The sequence below is a fragment of the Pararge aegeria genome, chromosome 5 (genome assembly GCF_905163445.1).
Source record: "Pararge aegeria chromosome 5, ilParAegt1.1, whole genome shotgun sequence".
Taxonomy (NCBI): Eukaryota; Metazoa; Arthropoda; class Insecta; order Lepidoptera; family Nymphalidae; genus Pararge; species Pararge aegeria.
The window spans coordinates 18,641,298-18,662,651 of record NC_053184.1 but is presented as its reverse complement, the minus strand read 5'-3'; the positions used below and the strand labels follow the sequence as shown (position 1 = coordinate 18,662,651).

The window sequence follows — 21,354 nt, the reverse complement described above, 5'->3', positions numbered from 1 at the left end:
CCGGTCCTAGCCAGTAAATAATATTGGGGTTTTCAATCAAGAAATTGGAATATGGTTTTGATTCACTCCGTGCTGCATAGAGCACGTTAAGCTGTCGGTCTCTTTCCGTTCGTGTCGGAGATGCTGTCTCATTGGACTATGAGTGCAAATGTGCTTGCGCACACACTTGTCCATTAAAATATCTCCCAGATACTTGGGAAATATCTCTGGAGATTGACCATCTTAGTCGAACTAGTTCCCTGAAAACTGTTTAAAATATGAAAGCATTGCGTCATCTACCCCACCAAGCAAAGGGGAATTATAAAAAATCTGGCAAAGTTTTTAAGGTGTCTATAAAAACCATACTAATAATTTAAATGGAAAAACGTGTCTGTTTGTTTGTTACGTCCGTCCGGCTTAATCTTTTTGTTTTTTTTTATTTGTTTATTCTACTACAAGTTAGCCCTTGACTCCAATCTCACGTAGCGTGCTAACGTGTGAACCCCTAATCGGTTTCTACGCGACATTATAAATAATAAATAAATAAATATACTACGACAATACACACATCGCCACCTAGCCCCAAAGTAAGCATAGCTTGTGTTATGGGTACTAAGATGACTGATGAATATTTTTATAAATTATATATACATAAATACTTAGAAAATACATATAAACACCCAGACACTGAAAAACACTTATTGCTCATCACACAAACATTTTCCAGTTGTGGGAATCGAACCCACGGCCTTGGACTCAAAAAACAGGGTCGCTGCCCACTGCGCCAGTCGGCCGTCAATTGCATCGGAACACAAAATCGCTTAGCGGCACGTCTTTGTCTGTAGGGTGGTAACCAGCCAATGCCAATTGCCGACATAATAAAATCCCTATTTGCCCCTGTCGGGAATCGAACTTTCGAAATTATCTTTTTTATGCATACTATGAAACATCGCATCCTTAGAAGTGGTAATAGCCCAGTGGGCAGGAGCTCGGCTTCACTTTCGGGGGGCCAAGCCTCTAACTTTTCTATGTTATGTGCGTTTTAAGTAATTAAAATATAACATGACTTGCAAAAAAAACATCGTGAGGAAAACCAGCATGCCTGAGAGTTCTGCATAATGTTCTCAAAGTTGTGTGGAGTCCAGCAATTCACACTGGGCCTTGGTGGCATACAGCCTTAACCCCCTCTCATTGTGGAAGAAGACGGGCCCCGTAGTGGACCGGTAATGAGTTTATATGATAATGAAGATGATGGTGCTTCTAATATTTAACAGTGGTAAATGTTTCTCGACTTATGCCAGCCCCTTGTTTATAGGTTAGAGGTGGGGATTCGAAGGCCCCCCTTAAGTAAAGTCGAGCTCCTACCAAATGCGTTATCAGCTCTTCTAGTACCAGCCTACTGTTTGTAAATTGACCATGATTCACCTCCGCGCTTCGGACAGCACTTTTAGCAGTCGGTCCTAACCTAATCTCGAGAGAGTGAGTGAGTGAGTGCAACTATGTTTGTATAACAAACATGTGCGCTAGAACATCTGCACTCGGTTGAAAATTTCCCTGTGGATTGCCACCGTGGCTGAAAAGACCGGAAAAATGGATATGCAAAAACCAATAGTTCAAAAAAAAATACGCTTGATATAAAAACCAAACTATTTCTACTATTTACTTTAGTTTATTTTTGAAATTAGCGTGTTGTTCAGTATTCAAACCATAGTTATCCAATTTTTGCAACTGGTAATATTGAGTTCACTACTGCTTACTATGGTTCCGTTCCGGCGATCGCTGATTGGCCGAATGCCCGGTGGCACAAGGCACCACCAGCGCTCCTAGCGGTCGGAAACGCATAGACTATCGCCATTGTTCGAAACAACGCTCGTTCGTAACGACATCAAAAATCAAAACCTATTACATAACAATTGCTCCAGGCGTAGTTCAAGTCCTTTTCTTCATTAGTTTTGTGTTGTGCCGTGCTCAATCAGCTGGAATAAGACTGCTGCGTAACCTGGACGTTCCAGTAACTGAGTAGTTCTTTTATTGCTTGTTGCCGAATTTGTGTAACTATAGGTAAAACTGAACATATCTAGGTCCTTCGAGATAAGAACCCCCCACGTGTATTTTAGTTTTTGAAACTATTATTTTTATTAGAGCAAAATTAATCGGTAATCCATTCACCTAATTTGTTGATATTAGAGAAACCGGCTAAAGATAATGGGTCCGAAATTAAAATTAATATCATTCAAGCCAAAAATCTTATTTTGCATTTTGAAAAATGGAATAATATTACCAATTAAGGGTCCGTTCACACAGACCGGCTCGGAGAGGAGAGCAGATTTTTATCACGTTGGAAACAGTGTTTTGAGTGATTGTAGTAAAGTTTATTTTTGCATTTGCACCTTTTTTGTCATTAAAAATGCCTGAACGCGCTTCGTGTGAAGTAATAAAAGGAGCCGACCGGCTCCGCTTGCGTGCTCTTTCTCGCTCGCGCAGCCGCACCCGCTTTCAGATCTCTTCCAGCCGGTCGATGTGAAATAGTTGGCGGCTCCGCTCCGGCCAATTCCAAGCGTATACGACCCGGTCTGTGTGAAAAGAAAAAAGCAGGCCGATGCTCTCCGAGCCGGTCTGTGTGAACGGACCCTTAGTGTATTGTCATCGGTCCTCGATATAATAATACCTAATAATAAAATTTTATTTCAAGTAAACAAGACTTACGAGTATTTGTTAGTATTACATACTTATAAACTATGTTAGTAGGTAAACTTATTTTATTTTTTTAATATAAATAAGTCATTGTTTAGCCATTCCATTCTAATTCATTCTTTAAATCCTGACACATTTAACTTCAGTACCTTCAAGGTAAGAGTGAATGAAGGCATTTTCCAGGCAAGGCCAGATAGTTCTTGCCCGTATTATTAAAAACATTAATATGTTTTTCACAAGAGTGATAAACCTAATTCTTTCAAGTGGAAATTTTTTTGTGTATAAAAAAGTTTTCATACAAGTTGATTGTCGGTCAACAAAGTAAGGATGTCGTTAGAATTTTCACAGGATATACATATAGTTTGCGCGCGCAAAATCTATTCGGGTGTGCCAAGAAAATGCCAATTCACTCTTACCTTGATGGTGTTCAAGTTAACTGTGACAAGAAATACAGATGCCGAAAGGGCGTTCCACACCTCAGCAGTACGCATCAGAAGGGTTAATTAAACAGTTTTCATACGAGTTGATTGACTGTCAACATCGAATATCAACCACGATGTTGACAACAACAAATACCAACCAAATAAGGATGTCACTGCTGACGGCGTCTTGCTGTTCTATTGTCGAATGACGACGGAAAAATAAGATTATGAAGTTGAAGATTATTTTTTTTGTTTTCAGCAGGCATTGGGTAGGCTAAGACGCCCAATGAAATATATCCTGCTCAAAACAAAAAAAACATTATGGCAATCTTGCGTCAGACTTAGAAATTTAGTGGCGATTTGCCTAAATATTTTATACGCCATGTATTACACAGTTGTCTATGTCAAGTTGGGTTCGAACGATTAGCATAAGCAAAGAACTCTCCTGCCTTTCGCGAAGTACAGCAAATTAAGCTTAATTTTCATAATTAATTTGCATACCTGCATTTATTCTTTATGAATAACCTGCATTTATTCATTATCTTATGACAAATTATCAATCCACTAATCACCTAATAATCGATGCGGGTAATCGATTATAATAGGTCTTTACCTATGAAATTGCCGTTCTTCAGTACCTGGTTGTCATTTCAAAAAAAAAAGTTATTAATGGCTCGGTTTTCTAAATTCAAATTAATTTTTTCTTAAAACCATGACATTCTTTGTACAAACTCAGTCTTTCGTTCTTTGATTTTGTTTTCAGTACATTTGAATATTTTTCGTCATAATGGATACTTTAAAACTTCGTGTTTTTATGGAATATGAGTTGCGTCACACACCAACGCGACACAAACGGTACCTAACATAAAAAACGTGTACGGAGAGAACTGTACGTACAAACGAACACACAACCCGTTATTGGTTTTCAATTTATGGATTCTGTTCGACAATCGAAGGCGCTCAGCAAGTTGGTTAGAACCTGGTTAAGCACCAAAGCAATGCTCTAAACCAAAAATTACCACTGAAAAGGTGATGATCACTGTTTGGTGGTCTAGTGCGGGTGTGATTCACCACAGCTTTTTACAAAACAGCATTAGCATTACTGCAGATGTGTACTGTGAAAAACTGGAGAGAATGATGGAGAAGCTTGCACATCTGCAACCAGCTTTGGTCAATCTGTCGTCCCCACGGCTCCTTCACCACAACGCGCGACTCCATACTGCGCAACAGACAGTTTCCAAGCTGCAAGAGCTGGCGTTGGAAGCTCTCCCTCATCTGCCATACTCACCAGACCTTGCACCTGCCGACTATTACTTTTTCCAAAATTTAGACAACATTTTATGGGGTAACAGATTCAATTCCCGAGAAAAATGCCTTTGAAGAGTTTGTTGCCACCCGTCCAGCCTGCCGATGTGTTGGCAAAGATACGTCGATTGCATGGGTGAGTACTTTGAATAACAGAAATAAATAAGTTTTAAAAAAGTACTTTCACTTATTCCATACAAAACGGCAATTTCATAGGTAAAAACCTAATATTATGCAAATGAACCGTCCTTTGAGAAGTATAATATAGCTTTCTTGTGTGCATAGAACGTCACTCGATTAGGATCGTTCCATCCAACGTCATGTTGTTTTACTTGGTCCTCTGTTTCGTGGTCAGTGCGTCAGCGTCAGTGTTTCTGGGTACGTATTCTATGATAATCTATGAGTCGCGAAAACTACTTTTAACCCTATCTGTTTGGCTGGTATTTAGCGACCGTTCGATCCACCATTTTTTCCACGCACATGCTAATTACGCCATCAGCTCATCATCAGCATCCTTCTGCGGAGTTTTCAAGAACTTTTTAAACCCCAAGGCAACAACGACGGGGTGTTGTAAGTAAGACGTGTCTGTTGGCGTGTGTTTGTGTGTGTTTGTCTTCCTGTGTGCGTGTGCGTGCTTCATTGTGTGTGTGTTTTCCCGAACAGATGAACAGAATTCGATTGAGTTTTTTATTTGAAAGGATCATAAGTCGGCAGTGTTCTGAGCTATGTTAGATAAAAATCGGTCCTATGTCGCCACAAAATGGCGGATTACATATTTTTTCACGACTACCTCAATATGGGTACTGTCCCCACATTACCTAAGTAAATGGCACCACAAAGGTTATTGTTCCCCTTCTTGTAAAATTCAGCTGGACGGGAGGCAACAAACTCTGCATCGCGCTAGCACGTTTTATAAAAATGACCATATAGACCTTGACCTTCATGAATAATTTTAAATATGAGTTCATTTCTTTATGCGCTAATTAAGAAACCAATCGACTTGATTTTTGGTAAAGAACTAGTTCAAAGGGCGGAGAATTACAAAGGCTACTTTCTATCCCTGAAGAACAAAAGAATCAAGCGGTATTCGTAAATAAACGTAAAAACAGCTAGTAAAAAATTTGATCCATTTTCAGAAAAGGACATCTCCGAGAACAGTACCCTGATAGAACACGCTGAGGCACGGATTACTGGAGGGGAAATTCCTGAAGAATTCGAGAATAATTTTAGTTATCAAGTACAAATTCTCATTAGGGATACGAAGTTCTGCTCAGGCGCCATCATAAATCCAAATAACATATTGACTGCTGCACACTGCGTCGATAGGTAGGTTAATAATATATTTCTAGACTGGGCCTACTACCACCGTTTTTATACAGTTTTTATACGATGAACTTTCTTCTTCTTCTTCATAAAATGCCATCTTCTTGCCAAGGTTGGCGCTCATTATGGCAACTTGAATCCTTGATCTTGGCTCTGAATAGGTAACGAGTGCTTCTTGCAAACAATTGGCGAAGGTTTCAGCCAGGATGGTCTTCGTTCCACGCTTTTTCTTTTCCTTACGTAGATAATGGATGTGTATTGTTATAAATCAGTTTTCTATGCTGAGTGGGATGAAAGCGGAGTTGGCTTCTTCCATGCATCAATGGAATCTTCCTCGTCTAAAATCCCCCAGTGCCTGAAGACTAAAGTCTTCGAACAGTGCGTGGTGCCACTTACGACTTACGGATCAGAGACATGGTCGCTAACTATGGGCCTCATAAGAAGGCTCAGAGTCTCTCAGCGGGCGATGGAGAGAGCTATGTTAGGAGTACCTCTGCGTGAACAAATCAGAAATGAGGAGATCCGTAGAAGAACTAGAGTTACCGTAATCAGCGAAGCTGATGTGGCAATGGGCGGAGCACATAGCTCGGAGAACTGATGGACGTTGGGGTCTCAAGGTGCTGGAATGGCAACCCAGTACCGTTAAACGCAGCGTAGGTCGGCCCCCAACGAGGTGGACAGATGACATCAGGCGAATAGCTGCGAGCCGCTTGAGGCAAGCGGCCCAGGACCGCACATTGTGGAACTCCCTACAAAAGACCTATGTCCAGCAGTGGACGTCAATTGGTTGAGATGATGATGATGATGCAACAATGTCATTAAGGAATTCATTAATTGTATAGAAATTTTCAAAGTTCTCAAAAGTCACACACCTTTGAGTATACCGATCCGCACTAAGCCAGCGTGGTGGACTTCAGCCTCAACCCTTCTCATTCTAAAAGGAGATCCGTGCCCTGTAGATAATGATAATGATGGTGACGATAGAAACCTTGTAGTAATAAATCTGGTTTATAAGCACTCTTTAAAGGTAAATCTAATTTGTCATTCAGTATTATGTTATCTATCTCTCTCTCTATTTTTGTGTCTCTCCACTACTGGAGGTTGGCCGTCAGCTCAGCGAACTTCTTGCGGCTTTGCGCCAAGCGAAACAATGTTTCTATATTTAAAATATTGGTCCATTCACAGATGTTGCGCAGCCATGACTTCTTCCTCCTTCCAACACGTCATTTGCCCTCTACTTTGCCCATCATTATGAGCCCATTATTATGTTATGAAAGCATTCAATCAGATCCACAAAGGCTGTATGTACTTCTCTCAAAAAATATCATCGATTTATGTTAATATTGTAGATACTAATGCAATTAAAGTTATATACTTTTGATGTTTCTAGGACGAAGCCAAATGAGGTAGAGGTGAGAGCTGGCAGCCGGAGACTTGGCGAGGGAATGGAGATACCGATTGACTCAATAACGGTTCCTAAGGATTTCGATGCTCGAGAACATTACATGGACATTGCTGTCTTACGGACCTCCACCCCTTTCACGTTCAGTAGAGAGTTAAAACCTACTTTTCTGGCAGCTGTTAATTCTGAGTTACCAGATACAATTACAGTTGCTGGCTGGGGGACAGATGGGGTAATGTATAGCTAAATATAAACTTATCGAATATAAATTGTGCTCTGCACTTCAGCTTCGCGAATCTTTGAGCTACATCGGTCACTCTGGTTCGTCTACGGAACTAGTAGATAGAGTTACTCCAAGCATAGCTCTCTCCAGCGCCAATAGCTCGGAGAATCGATGGACATTAGAGTTCCAAGATGGAATGCCAATCTCGCACCGGTAAATGCATCGTTGATAGACCTGCTATGAGGTAGACGGATGATAAATAATAATAATAAATAATAAATAGCTAGGCTAGATGGCGATGTGTCTACAAGAATAGACACATCGCCATCTAGCCCCAAAAAAAGCGTAGCTTGTGTTTGGGTACATAGATAGCTGATGAATATTTTTATGAATATAATATATATAATATAATATATATATATGTATGTATTTTAATATTTGTACCACCAGCAGTCTATTCTCCTCTTCTTTTTTTTTCCTAATTCTAAGGTTGCCTGGCAGAGATCGCTATTAAGCGATAAGGCCGCCTTTTGTATTACTACTTCTTTCGATGTTTCTGTTTTTGTTATATTTTAAATGTTGTGGTATACAAATAAAGAGTTTAATAATAATAATAATAATATACATAAATACTTATAATATACAGATAACAACCCAGACACTGAAACACATTCATGTTCATCACACAAACGTTCTTCCGGATGTGGGAATCGAACCCACGGCCTTGGACGCAAAAAGCAGGGTCGCTGCCACCTGCGCCAACCAATAATATCAAGCGAGGCGTAGAAAGCCGCTGGGTCGGCAAAAGACCGTGGTATTTGGAACTCCCTACGAAAGACCTATGTCCATTTTAAGTTGGAGGCCCAGGTTTGATACCCTGTAGGTGCAAATTCCGAATTCCCTCTGGCCTGCTCTGGTGGGAGGCTCTGGTAACCACCCTACCGACAAAGTGCCGTCAAGCAATTTAGCGTTCCGGTATGATGACTCGTAGAAAACGATAAGAGGTGTGGGTTTAACATTAAAACTATCATATCACTAACCGGTTAGCCCGTTCACATCTTAGATTGCATCATCACTTACCATCAGTCAATGCAATCAAGTTTGTAGTGGAAAAAATAAAATAATCGTAGTTGATTTCGAGGAAGTCGGTTATTAAAAAAAAAGGGTGGTTTAGTTTCTTTTGAACATTCTGTTGTTGCAGATCAGCAATGACCTATCTGAAGAGCTCAGGTTTGTGAATCTACCAGTGATAAGTAACTTACAATGCCAAACGCGCTACCCGGAGTCAAGTATCACCAGGCACCTGTTCTGTGCTGAAAACACTCGTGTAGGAGGCCAAGGCACTTGCAAGGTATATATAAAACTACCCGTCCTTCACTCAGCTAAGTTTCCTTCACCAAATTAATATACGTCCAATAAATAAATAATGTAAAAATAAATAAACATCGTCATATAGGTAAAGTAGGCTTGTGTTTTGGGTACTATGATGACTAACGAATATTTTTATGAATAATATATATAAATACATGTAAAATAAGAAAAATAGCCAGACCCTGAAAAACATTCATGGTCATAACACAAAATTTTTCCAGCGGTGGGAATCGAACCCTCAGCCTTGGACTCAGAAATCAGGGTCTGCCTGCTGCGCCAGTTGGTGGTTGCTGGTGTACAGGTAATGAGGCTACCAACCTACGTTTATGGACAGACAGCGGCATTTTGTAAGACGGGTTCTTTGCATGCCCCGCAAAGTATTGTTCTGTTCATAGGCGATGGATTTTTAATAACCATCAGATACCACTGAAAAAGCTAGCAGTATCTAATGTATTTTTTCATCCAATTAACTAAATATATCTTTTCCATAATACATTTACTATTATGAAAAAGATATGTTAGAATGATTTCAGCATCATCGACATCAGATATGCAGGACAGGTTCCCTCACGATGTTTCCCGTTGATCACAAGATATGAAACTCTTTGAGTTGATAAAAAAAATATTTACAAAGCCATAATTACCTCTTATACCTTGCTTTATAACTTATTATTTATTCCATTTAATGCTTTCTTATGTGAGAACGGCCATACATAATATGCTAACTATGTCCGTTTTTAGGGCGACGGCGGCGCCCCAGCGACGATGACAAATACTACTAGACTGGTCGGAATCAGTTCTTTTGCCCGAGGGTGCGGTTTCGATATTGCACCTAGTGTATTCACTAACGTCAATAATAAAGAGATTCGTGATTTCATCGATAGTAACACAAGTGACTAAGGGAAAAAATTTCTTGATATTTATTAATGTAATCAAGATGGAACAACCGATTACGAATATGAATGCTTAAAATAGTTATATCTATATACAACGTCTTACAGAATTACGAAATAATATTGAAGGATGCATAAGTATATTTCATAAAAGGCCATTCTGTAAAAATATTAAATGAAAAGAACCATATTTATATTTCCATACGAACGAAATCAAACCTTCTATGTGTTTACTATTGACAACCCTATTCAAGATAAAATAACGTCACGCGCACAGTACCTATGCTACGCAACGCGTATCTAATAAAGTGACAGGAGTAACATGATTGTAATTTTGCTTGTGATGTTTGGGCTATGTGTCTGATTTCTTTCAATAAAAACTATGGCAGTGGTTTACTCACAAAACTGTTAGGATTTCGGTTTCACTGATGTCTCAGAGAAAGTAAATAATGTACCTCTAAAGCCTGAGAATTGTTATTTCGGTTAGAATTTACACGTTTTTATTATATAATAATTTCGGAAATCCAACTTTCGAATCCACTAGAACGACCCACGAAGATTATTGTTCAAGGTGCAAAAAGTAACATTACATTAATTTGATAATTATTAATAATAATAATTATAAAAATCCTTTGTTGCCGAACTCTTTAGCTAGTAGAAGTTCCGTTAAGTACGTAATTGTAACTATATTATTTAACAATTTGTCAAAGGGCCGCTAACTCAGATTTTTTCTGTGCTTTGGCCACAATGCTTTGTTTTTATGACAAACCTCGCCTGGAGAAGAAGGTTCTACCGCCATCTTCTTTTCTGCCGGTTAGTTGAATTGCTGTGTTCCGCAGGATGATTACATTTTTCACAACAGGCTTGCGACCGTAGCTTGCTGACAGACGTCACTTTTACAAAATACATTTACAGATATTCGTAGTATTTGAAATAATATTTATTGTATAGTATAATAAAGAAACCTGTGATTATGTTTTTGTTTATTTCCTCGCTTTACCTTACCTTTGCAGATGGGACTTTATACATTCAAGATTTTTTTTTTAATTTAATTTGTATAGAAGAAAGTTGAATACAAAAGATGGCCTTTTCATGAACATTATTACGATCCAACCATTACGGGCCCACTACAGGGCACGGGTATCCTCTGAGAATGAGGAGAGTTTAGGCCTTAGGCTACCACGCTGGCCAAGTGCAGATTGGTACACTTTACACACCTCTGAGAACGTAATGGAGAACGTTGAGGCATGCTGGTTTCCTAAAACTGTTTTTCTTTACCGTTAAAGCAAGTGGTATTTTTAATTTCTTAAATCTCCGGAAATAGACTTCGAAAAGTTAGAGAAGAAGAAGAAAAAGTCTTTATTGCACATACAAATATAAAACCAGGTTAACAAAAAAAAAAACGATAATATACATATGCACTAAGACGGCCTTATCGCTTGAAGCGATCTCCTCCAGACAACCTTTGGTTGAAGAAACATATTAGAGAAAACGGGATAGTGCAATACTTAAATTGTGCTAATTATAAACATTACATATACAATACATACTAATACTACATATATATAGTAAAAACATATATATTTATGTATATGTATATAAATATCAATATATATATATATCATTAGAGGTGGGTGCCGGGGATTGAACTCGGTCACCCCGAAAGGGAAGCCGAAGCTTTAACCACTGAGCTATCGCTTTTATTGGCCCAATCGCTTGAAGTGATCCCTCGTAGGCAGAATCGAATGGTATAATATATCAAAAAATTACACTCTAATGAAATTGATATTTTTGTGATGTAGGTGGATAAACACGTGTTATCCCGTGCATGGGATTAAATGAAATAAAACAAACTTATAAAAGTCAGTATGTCTGTTGATTCATCAGTCTTTTACGAAATATCATCATAATTTTTCTCAGCCAATAAAAGTTCAAAAGGCTTTGTCTCTCATAGGGGAGTCGGTATTAGAGCATATACCCACCACGCTTCTCCTAACGTCCAAATGCCGAGCATAGGCTTCGTCTCTCATAGGGGAGTCGGTTTTAGAGCATATACCCACCACGCTTCTCCTAACGTCCAAATGCCGAGCATAGGCTTCGTCTCTCATAGGGGAGTCGGTTTTAGAGCATATACCCACCACGCTTATCCTAACGTCCAATTGTCGGGCATAGGCTTCGTCTCTCATAGGGGAGTCAGTTTTAGGGCATAGACCCACCACGCTTCTCCTAACGTCGAAATGCCGGCCATAGGCTTCGTCTCTCATAGGGGAGTCGGTTTTAGAGCATATACCCACCACGCTCCTCCTAACGTCCAATTGCCGGGCATAGGCTCCGTCTCTCATAGGGGAGTCGGTTTTAGAGCATAAACCCACCACGCTTCTCCAATATAGGTTGGTGAGATTTTACTACTATTATCATAAGTGACAATAACAAGGACCGACTACTGCAATTCTTGGAACAGAAAATACACAAAAATTAACAAAATTTTTGGTCCGACTCGGGAAACGAACTTAGGACCAAAAAAGACTAAATAAAACTATAATTAATTTATCTAATAGTTCATGCCTCTAATATTAAAGTACCATACCAATTAAATCCGTTGAACCCGTAGATAAACTCATATTTTATCTTAATATCTCTATTCTATAATATTGGCACTTTACTGAATTAGCGTCTAACCGACAAATCAAAAATTTTGCTTTTGAAAGTAAACTTAAACCTTTTTTTTAAAATTCTTTTGGAAAATTTTAAATTCGTCGGTTACGCTTATTCGGCGGTAAAGTTTCGAATATATCATACTGTACAACTTCTGGCTAAATAAACAACGTGTAATCGAATTGCGAAATGCTGATGATGGGTGCATAAGTATTTCTTATAAGAAATCACCCTGAAAAAATATTATTAAGCATATTTATTCTTCCATACAAACTAATTCAAAACATTTTAAGTGTAGTTATAACAACCACATTGAAGATAAAGGAACGACACTTGGATAGTAGCTATGCTATGCGACGCGTACCTAACAACAAAGTTATAATATAAGTTAAGTCAGATCTAAAGCTGATTTTAAATGAGCGATAATATCGTCTTTATGACTCTCTTTTTTTATTTCGATTGCGAAGAAATAAAATAAATTATTTCTAAAAAATTACAAAATAACACTTAAAAAAAAACACATAGCATTAATACAAATATAACTGAAAATAGAATAGGTAAAAACAAAAACTACATACAGGGTTAGTTTCAAGATTTACATCCATTTCGCCAATTGCTCAAATTATTCTTCTGAGCACAGACTATGTACTCGTACGTTCATCGCAAACAGAACACGCGTCAATTGATGACTATACGTTATTATTCTCTTGTCGCTGTTGTCATTTGATTCGTGAATGTGGGCCTTGATTTAATATGTTACTATATTTATAAACTCACTGAATATGGGTATTCGAGATATCGAGGAATAAATTAATATTAACTCATTAATTATATTGTTTGTTTAATGTTAGTTGTCACAAAGATAGTTATTTATTACTTACTTTTTTTAGTTTTTTTACGTTAACGTCACTTTTCAGAGATATGCGTGTAAAAAAATCCCGTTATTTGAAGTGTAATTTTTAAGATTGTTAATAAAGGCTATTATTATTATGTAGTTACACCCTAAACCCTAAACCCTTTTCATTCCAAGAGGATTGTGAAAATTAAGCTAAATTTGCTATACACCGCGAAAAGCACGCGAATTTGGATGGTGTAATTTATGAATTCTTCAATCCTCATACTCCACACCAAACAGATCTTCGGCAATGTACCCTCTACGCACGTTTCGCTCCGAAACCGGAGCATCCTCGTAACGTTGACTTTACAATGAATCTAATAATAGTTTTTAAGTTCAATTTCCATGGATTTCCGAAAAGTAACGCCTGCTTCTATCAAGTAATTTTTTTTAAAATAATTTTTCTTGTTTTTTTAGGTGGTGTACAATAAAAGTGACTTCATTCATTCAAAAAAAAAAAAATATAAAAGCTGAACTTTACAATCAATTATCATCTTTGAGATGTCTCTCAATAAGTTCAAAATTTACATAAAACGTAAGCTTACAGAAAAATCCTATTATAAAATTAAGGATTACTTAAACGATAAAAAAGCTAGGGTGTGAATTGCTCTAGCTTCATAGCTTAATATAAATTTACTGTGAGATGGTGATAACAAGAACAAAAATTTACCCGGCTAAGTTTGTTGTGGGCTCTTCTTAGACCAGGGCGCGTTCGGAACCGTCGTAGCTTTAGATTTAAGTTGGCGAACGAAGTTATTGTAAGGGGATTACAATTATGTAAACAAATATGTATGATCGCTTCATAAGTGCCTGTGATTGGACTACATGAATAAATAAATTTGATTATATTAAAAAGGAAAGAATGCGGCATCAATAACAACATATGTCACTGAACTACTCCTAAACGGCTGGACCGATTTGAATGAATTTCCAGTCTAGCCGCGATCATCTTCAGAACCATGTCGGAGCTATCCCGCACCCTGAACACCAAAGACGTAGTAGAACGTAGTGTGGAAACAATCCGCGCGCGCATATGCAAACATAAAGAATTATGAAATTTTTCGGTTTTAAGATTACATAAACGCAAGAATAACTTATTATAATTTCCTTTCATCGTTATAAGCTTGTCAACCAATGGACGTCCACTGCGAAACTAAGTCTTGTGTACGGAGTTCCAAATAGCACGATCTTGTGTCGTTCCAGCGGCTCCCAGCGACTTGTTTGATGCCATCTTTCCATCTCGTTTGGGGTCTACCAACGTTGTGTGAGGTAGCCATTCCAGCACCTAGAGAACCCTAGAGAAATCGGTGTTCAGATTTTTGTGCCCTGCCCCATTTATTCTTCTTTGCAGTTCTTTTTCGCGTTTAAACTTTCCGAACCACCGGAGACGCCGTTTTTTAAGGAGTTTTCAGGACCTAAAATCTCAATAGCTAGAAACGTTACTAAGAACTTGTGAGCCATAAACATAGTCTTTGTATCAACCCATTACCGGCCCACAACAGGGCACGGGCCTGCTTCCACAGTAAGAAGGGATTAAGGCCGAAGTCCACCACGTTGCCTAGTGCAGATTGGTTGACTTGAAACACCTTTGAGAACGTTATGGATAACTCTCAGGCATGTAGGTTTCCTCACAATGTTTTTTTTTTACCGTTGAAGCAAGCTATGATTTGATTGCTTGAAAAGCACATAACTTGAAAAGTTAGAGAAGCGTGCTAGGACTCTCGGCCCCATAAACGAACATGCTAGCTATTGCGCCCAATGAAGCAGTCGAGCTTTAATCATCATGCCAACCAATCGACGTCCACTGCTGGACATAGGTCTTTTGTAGGGTGTTCCACAATACACGGTCCTGGGCCGCTTGCCTCCAGCGGCTACCAGCGACTCACCTGATGGCATCTGTCCACCTCGTTGGGGGCCAACCTACGCCGCGTTTACCGGTGCGGGATCGCCATTCATTCATTCACCCCAACGTCCATCGATTCACCGAGCTATGTGCCCTGCCCATTGCCACTTCAGCTTCGCGCGTAAATAATAAATTATATTAAGCAAGTCGCGAAATAAATATAGTTTATTATTACGAGCTTTAATAATAAACTATATTTATTCATTATCTTATGTTAAAATATAAATCCATTAATTACCTCAATGAATGCGGGTAATTTATTATATTATGCAAATGAACCGTCCTTTTAGAAGTATAATATAGCTTTCATTTGGGCACGGAACGTCACTCGGTTAGAATCGTACCATCGTCGTCCATACCAACGTCATGTTGTTTTACTTGGTCCTCTGTTTCGTGGTCAGTGCGTCAGCGTCAGTTTTTATGGGTACGTATTCAATGATAGTACTATGAGTCGCGAAAACTACTTTTATCTCTATCTGTATGGCTGGTATTTGGCGACCGTTCGATCCACCATTTTTTCTTAATTAATTATTTTGTTCAGTGCTTAATTTTGTTTTAAGCTATATTTGATGAATATCGGTCCAAGGTCGCAACAAAATGGCAGATGTGGATTGTAACGGTCGTCACATTACCTAACGAGTTAACCCAATCAACTTAATTTTTGGTAAAGAGCTGGTTCAAAGGGCGGAGAATTACAAAGGCTACTTTATATCCCTGAAGAACAAAAGAATCACATGGGATTAGTAAAAAAACGTAAAAAACACTTAGTATAAATAAACCTATGATCTTAAAAGTATGATCCAATTTCAGAAAAGAACATCTCCGAGAACAGTACCGTGATAGAACAGGCTGACGCACGGATTGCTGGAGGGGAAATTCCTGAAGAAGAAGAGAATAATTTTAGTTATCAAGTACAAATTCTCATTAGGAATACGAAGTTCTGCTCAGGCGCCATCATCGAAAGATATTACATATTGACTGCTGCACACTGTGTCGATAAGTAGGTTAATAATATATTTCTAGACTGGGCCCATTATTACCGCATAAGACGGTATTATATGAAGACGATCGTTTTTATACGATGAAATTTTTTTTTCTTCTTCATAAAGGGCCGTATTCTTTCATTAAAGCAACTTGAATTCGTGGTCTTGGCTCTGTATAGGAAACGAGTGCTTTTTGCAATCCATTGGCGTAGCTTTCAGCTAAGATGTTCTACTTCGTTCTCCGTTTCTTTTTCCTATGAACTCGTCATGCATATGACGCGTAGATAGTTAACAATCAGTTTCCTGTGCTGTGTGGGATAAAAGCGGTGTTGGCTTTTTCCATGCAACGCTGTCAATAAGAAATTCATTAATTGTTTAGAAAACTTTAAAGTTCTCGAAGGTGTGTGAAGTATACCGATCCGCACTAAGCCAGCGTGGTGGACTAAGGCCTCAACTCTTCTTATTCTGAGAGGAGGCCTGTGCCCTGTAGATAAAATAATGATGATGCCGATAGAAACCTTGTAGTATTAAATCTGGTTTATAAGCTTCAAATGCAAAGGTAAATCTAACATGTCATTCAGTATTATGTTATGAAAGCATACGTTCAAGTACGTTTATTTATGTTAATACTAGCTGTTGCCCGCGACTTCATCTGCGTTTGATTTTGTTTCTTGATGTGGCATTAAATTCAGTTCTAGTTCTAAAAAAAATTTAAGTATTCAGTATCGCTAAGCCTTGAATGAGGGGTTTGCTGCTGTCCGCTGAGGAGTTCTGTCCTCTATCTCCAACCACAGTTTGGACAAAATTAAACACATATTATAACCTCTATAGTACATTTAAATCGGTTATAATTTGTCGGAGTTATGGTGTAAAATCGTCAAACACTTTCATCCCCTATCCCAAAGGAACCGAGCTTAATGTCGGGATAAAAAGTATCCTATATTACTTCTAACACTTCCAAGAATATGTGTACAATGTGTCATGTGGATCGGTTAAGTAGTTTTTGCGTGAAAGCGTAACAAACAAACTTACATTCACATTTATAATATTAGTAAGTATAGGGATAGGGATTGTAGATACTGATGCAATTAAAGTAATATACTTTTTATATTTCTAGAACAAAGCCAAATGAGGTAGAGGTGAGAGCTGGCAGCCGGAGACTTGGCGAGGGAATGGTGATACCGATTGACTCAATAATGGTTCCTAAGGATTTCGATGCTCGCGAACATTACATGGACATTGCTGTCTTACGGACCTCCACCCCTTTCACGTTCAGTAGAGAGTTAAAGCCTACTTTTCTGGCAGCTGTTAATTCTGATTTACCAGACTCAGTCACAGTTGCTGGCTGGGGGACAGACGGGGTAAGCTATAGCTAAATATAAACTAATCGAATATAAATTGTGCTCCGCCCACTGCCACTTCAGCTTCGCGACTCTTTGAGCTACGTCGGTCAGTCTGGTTCATCTACGGATCTCTTAACTTCTGATTATTTGATTACGTAGAGTGACTCCAAGCATAGCTCTCTCCATCGCTCATAGCTCGGAGAACCGATGGACATTGGAGTTCCAAGACGCTGGAATGCCAACCTCGCACCGGCAAACCCACCGTTGATAAACCTGCTACAAGGTAGACGACTTATGTCCAGCAGTGGACGTCCATTGGTTGACGTAATGATGATAATAAATAAATAAATAAATATAAAATAAATATACTGCGACAATACACACATCGCCATCTAGCCCCAAAGTAAGCGTAGCTTGTGTTATGGGTACTAACTGATGAATATTTTTATGAATAATATACATAAATAATAGCAATATACATATAAACCCCCAGACACTGAAAAACATTCATGCTCATCACACAAACATTTTCCAGTAGTGGGAATCGAACCCACGGCCTTGGACTCAGAAAGCAGGGTCGCTGCAAACTGCGCCAATCGGCCGTCTAATGATGATGAAATATAAATTTATCTTAACGACCACCCTGGCGCAATGGTAATCTCTTGGTTTTAAGTTGGAGGTCCCGGGTTCGATGCTGGTATGCGCTAATACCGAATTTTCTCTGGTCTGCTCTGGTGGGAGACTTTATTTACCGCCCTACGGTCAAAAACGTGTCGCCAAGCAATTTAGCGTTCCGGTATGATGACTCGTAGAAACCGATATGGATTTAACATTATAACTGTCATATCCCTAACCGGTTAGCCCGTTCACATCTTGGATTTCATCATCACTCTCCACCAGTCAGTAACTGCAGTCAAGGGCTAACTTGTAGTGGAAAAAAAAATATCAAAACTTCTGTTCTACACCTAGCTTGTGCGAAAAATATGCAACGTAGTACTACTTACTAAATTTGATACCAAACCTGGGGTGTAACCTAATTTATTACGCGAGGTATGAGCGTGATGTTATGCTGTTTGATTGCGTCATAAGCCATATTTATGCCACAGTAATCGTGGTTATTTTGCTGACATTTTTTGAAGAGTCTGCCTCCTAAACTCTTCTTCTATAAGAATTTTAAATGCGACCATTTCGGTATAAGCGTTGTTCGGTAAAATCCTTATATAAATGACGATGTTATGCCCGATATAATACATAAAAACCTCCTTCTTTTTGGAGGAAATCGGTTTTTAAAATAAAAAAAGTCGGTTTCTTTTGAACATTCCATTGTTGCAGATCAGCAATGACCTATCTGAAGAGCTTAGGTTTGTGAATCTACCAGTGATAAGTAACTTACAATGCCAAGCGCGCTACCCGGAGTCGGGTATCACCAGGAACCTGTTCTGTGCTGAAAACATTCGACAAGGAGGCCAAGGCACTTGCAAGGTATATATAAAGCTACCCGTCCTTCACTACGTTAGCGTGCCACTACCTGTAAGTTTTCTACATCAACTTTCTCCCGCTATCCTACACAATAGATAGCACAAAGGTTGTCTGGGAGAGATCGCTTTAGCGATAACACCGCCTTTGCACACGTAAACTAGTTTTTTATTATTTTTTATTTGTAAATGTGTTTCTTTGTATTTTGTTTTGTGTGTGGATTAAAGAATTTAATAATAATAATAGATAAATAATAAAAAAAAATATAGATCGACAACACGCACTTCGCCATCTAGCGCCAAAGTAGGCGTAGCTTGTGTTTTGGGTACTAAGATGACTAACAAATATTGTTATGGATAATATACATAAATACTTATAAAATATAGATAAGCACCCAGACACTGAAAAACATTCATGGTCCTACACAAAAAAATTCCAGTGGTAGGAATCGAACCTACAGCCTTGGACTCAGGAAGTTGGGTCACTGCCCACACTGGATCACTGCGCCTATCGGCCGCCAAACAGCATAGCTGTGTTCAGGTCTTAGAGGCGTAGTTGCTGGTGTACATGTAATGAGGCTAAACACCTACGCCTCAAGTTGATGGACAGACAGTGGCACTTTGTGGGACATATTCCTCGCATGCCCCGCAAAGTATAGCTCTGTTCCACTGAAAAAGCTCTGATGATAGTATGACGTTTTTCCATCTTATTAACTAAATATATCTGTTTCATAATAAATTTACTATTATGAAAAAGATTGAATTGTGAAAGATTGAATTTACTATTAGAATGATTTCATCATCATCGACATCAGATATGCAGGACAGGTTTCCACACGCTGCTTTCATTCACCGTTAAATGAAAAAATATTATTAAATGGAAAAAAAAATTACTTCTCATACTTAACAAATTTATAACTTATTATTGTTTTCCAAAGTTATCAATAAAGATCTCGCAGAAAAAATTTGCTTCCATTTTATGCTCTTTTATGTGAGAGCGGCTTTAGTAGTCTTTAGTTTCATAATATGCTAACTATGTTCGTTTTTAGGGCGACGGCGGTGCTCCAGCGGTGATGGAAAATAGTCGTAGACTGGCCGGAATCAGTACTTTTGCACGAGGGTGCGGTTTCGATATTGCGCCGAGTGTATTCACTAACGTCGATAATAAAGAGATTCGTGATTTCATCGATAGTAACACTAGTGACAAAGGGGATAATTTTCTCGATATTTATGATGATTTTGAATGTGATGAAGATGGAACAACCGATTACGAATATGCTTGCTTGAATTAGTTATACTTTCATACAACGTGTAGCAGAATTCCGAAATAATATTGAAGGATGGATGAAATATATTTTAAAAGGAATCACCCTGTAAGAATATTAAATCAAAATTCAAAATTCAAAATTCATTTAAATTCAAAATTCAAAATTCATTTATTTCAAGTAGGCCTAATATAAGCACTTCTGAAACGTCAAGTCTGTCTGTGTGTAGTGACTCTACCACCGGTTCGGAAGGCAGATTCTACCGAGAAGAAGCCGGCAAGAAACTCAGCAGTTGCTCTTTTCCAACATTTTTCTATCTTGTGAGAGATGAAAGCGGAGCCGGATGCTTCCAAGCAACCTTGTCATTAAGAAATTCATCAATTGTATAATAACCTCGCTGTTATAAATGTGTTTTAACACATTCTTTAAACTTATGCATTGGTGGGTCCAAAATTACCTAGAAGAAGAAGAAAAGAAGCATATTTATAATTCCATACGAACTAATTCAAACCTTCTGTGTGTGTTTATTTATCTAATGAAAACCCTATTGAAGATACGCATAGTACCAACGCTACGCGACGCGTACCTAATAAAGTTACAGAAGCCACATGATTTTAATTTTGCTTGGCTGTGTGTCAGTTGATTTCTTTCAGTAAAAACTATGGCAGCGGTTTACTCACAAAACTGTTTGGATTTTTGTTTCACAGATGAGTCTCAGAGACAGTACATAATGTACCTCTAGAGCATATGTAAGTATAATTTTTTACGACCACCCACTACATTAATAACATATTTATTAATAACAATAATAATAAAAAGTATAAAAATTATGTATTGCCATACTCTTTAGCTAGGACACGTTGCGTTAACTAATTGTTACTTTATTATCACTCAGATTTTTTCTGTGCATTGGCAACAATGCTTGGTTTTATAACAAACCTCGTCTGGAGAAGTAATTCCACAGCCATCTTTATTTCTGCTGCCGAATTTCTGTGTTCCGCAGGATGATTACGTACCTTACAACGGGCTTGTGACAGTAGCTTGCTGACAGACGTCACTTTTGCGTACAATAAAATACCAATTACAGATGTTTACTTAATTTAATGTATTAAATAATGTTTCTGTTGTAAATCGTAGTATTTAAAATAATGTTCATTGTATAGTATAATAAAGAAACCTGTGATTATGTTTTTGTTTAATATCTTCACCTCGCTTTACCTAAC

The 21,354-nt window shown here is 38.3% G+C and overlaps 1 protein-coding gene across 1 annotated transcript; it reads left to right on the top strand.

Annotated features, from left to right (window-relative positions):
* The first annotated feature begins 4,232 nt into the window (after nt 1-4,232).
* On the top strand, nt 4,233-20,158 carry LOC120623983 (serine protease 53-like). The gene is made up of 9 exons (XM_039890281.1): nt 4,233-4,440; nt 5,537-5,726; nt 7,114-7,357; nt 8,550-8,699; nt 9,461-9,611; nt 15,876-16,065; nt 17,166-17,409; nt 18,724-18,873; nt 19,916-20,158. Exons 1-9 carry the CDS (start codon nt 4,233-4,235, stop codon nt 20,156-20,158), a joined length of 1,770 nt encoding a protein of 589 aa, XP_039746215.1.
* Nucleotides 20,159-21,354: the final 1,196 nt, after the last annotated feature.

What these genes read in the sequence shown, in the direction of transcription:
- LOC120623983 (XM_039890281.1), top strand. Translation starts at nt 4,233, where the DNA reads ATGGAGAAGCTTGCACATCTGCAACCAGCTTTGGTCAATCTGTCGTCC. An exon ending in TTTAGACAACATTTTATGGG is followed by an intron (nt 4,441 to 5,536) that starts GTAACAGATTCA and finishes ATCCATTTTCAG; the next exon opens with AAAAGGACATCTCCGAGAAC. An exon ending in CTGGCTGGGGGACAGACGGG is followed by an intron (nt 17,410 to 18,723) that starts GTAAGCTATAGC and finishes CCATTGTTGCAG; the next exon opens with ATCAGCAATGACCTATCTGA.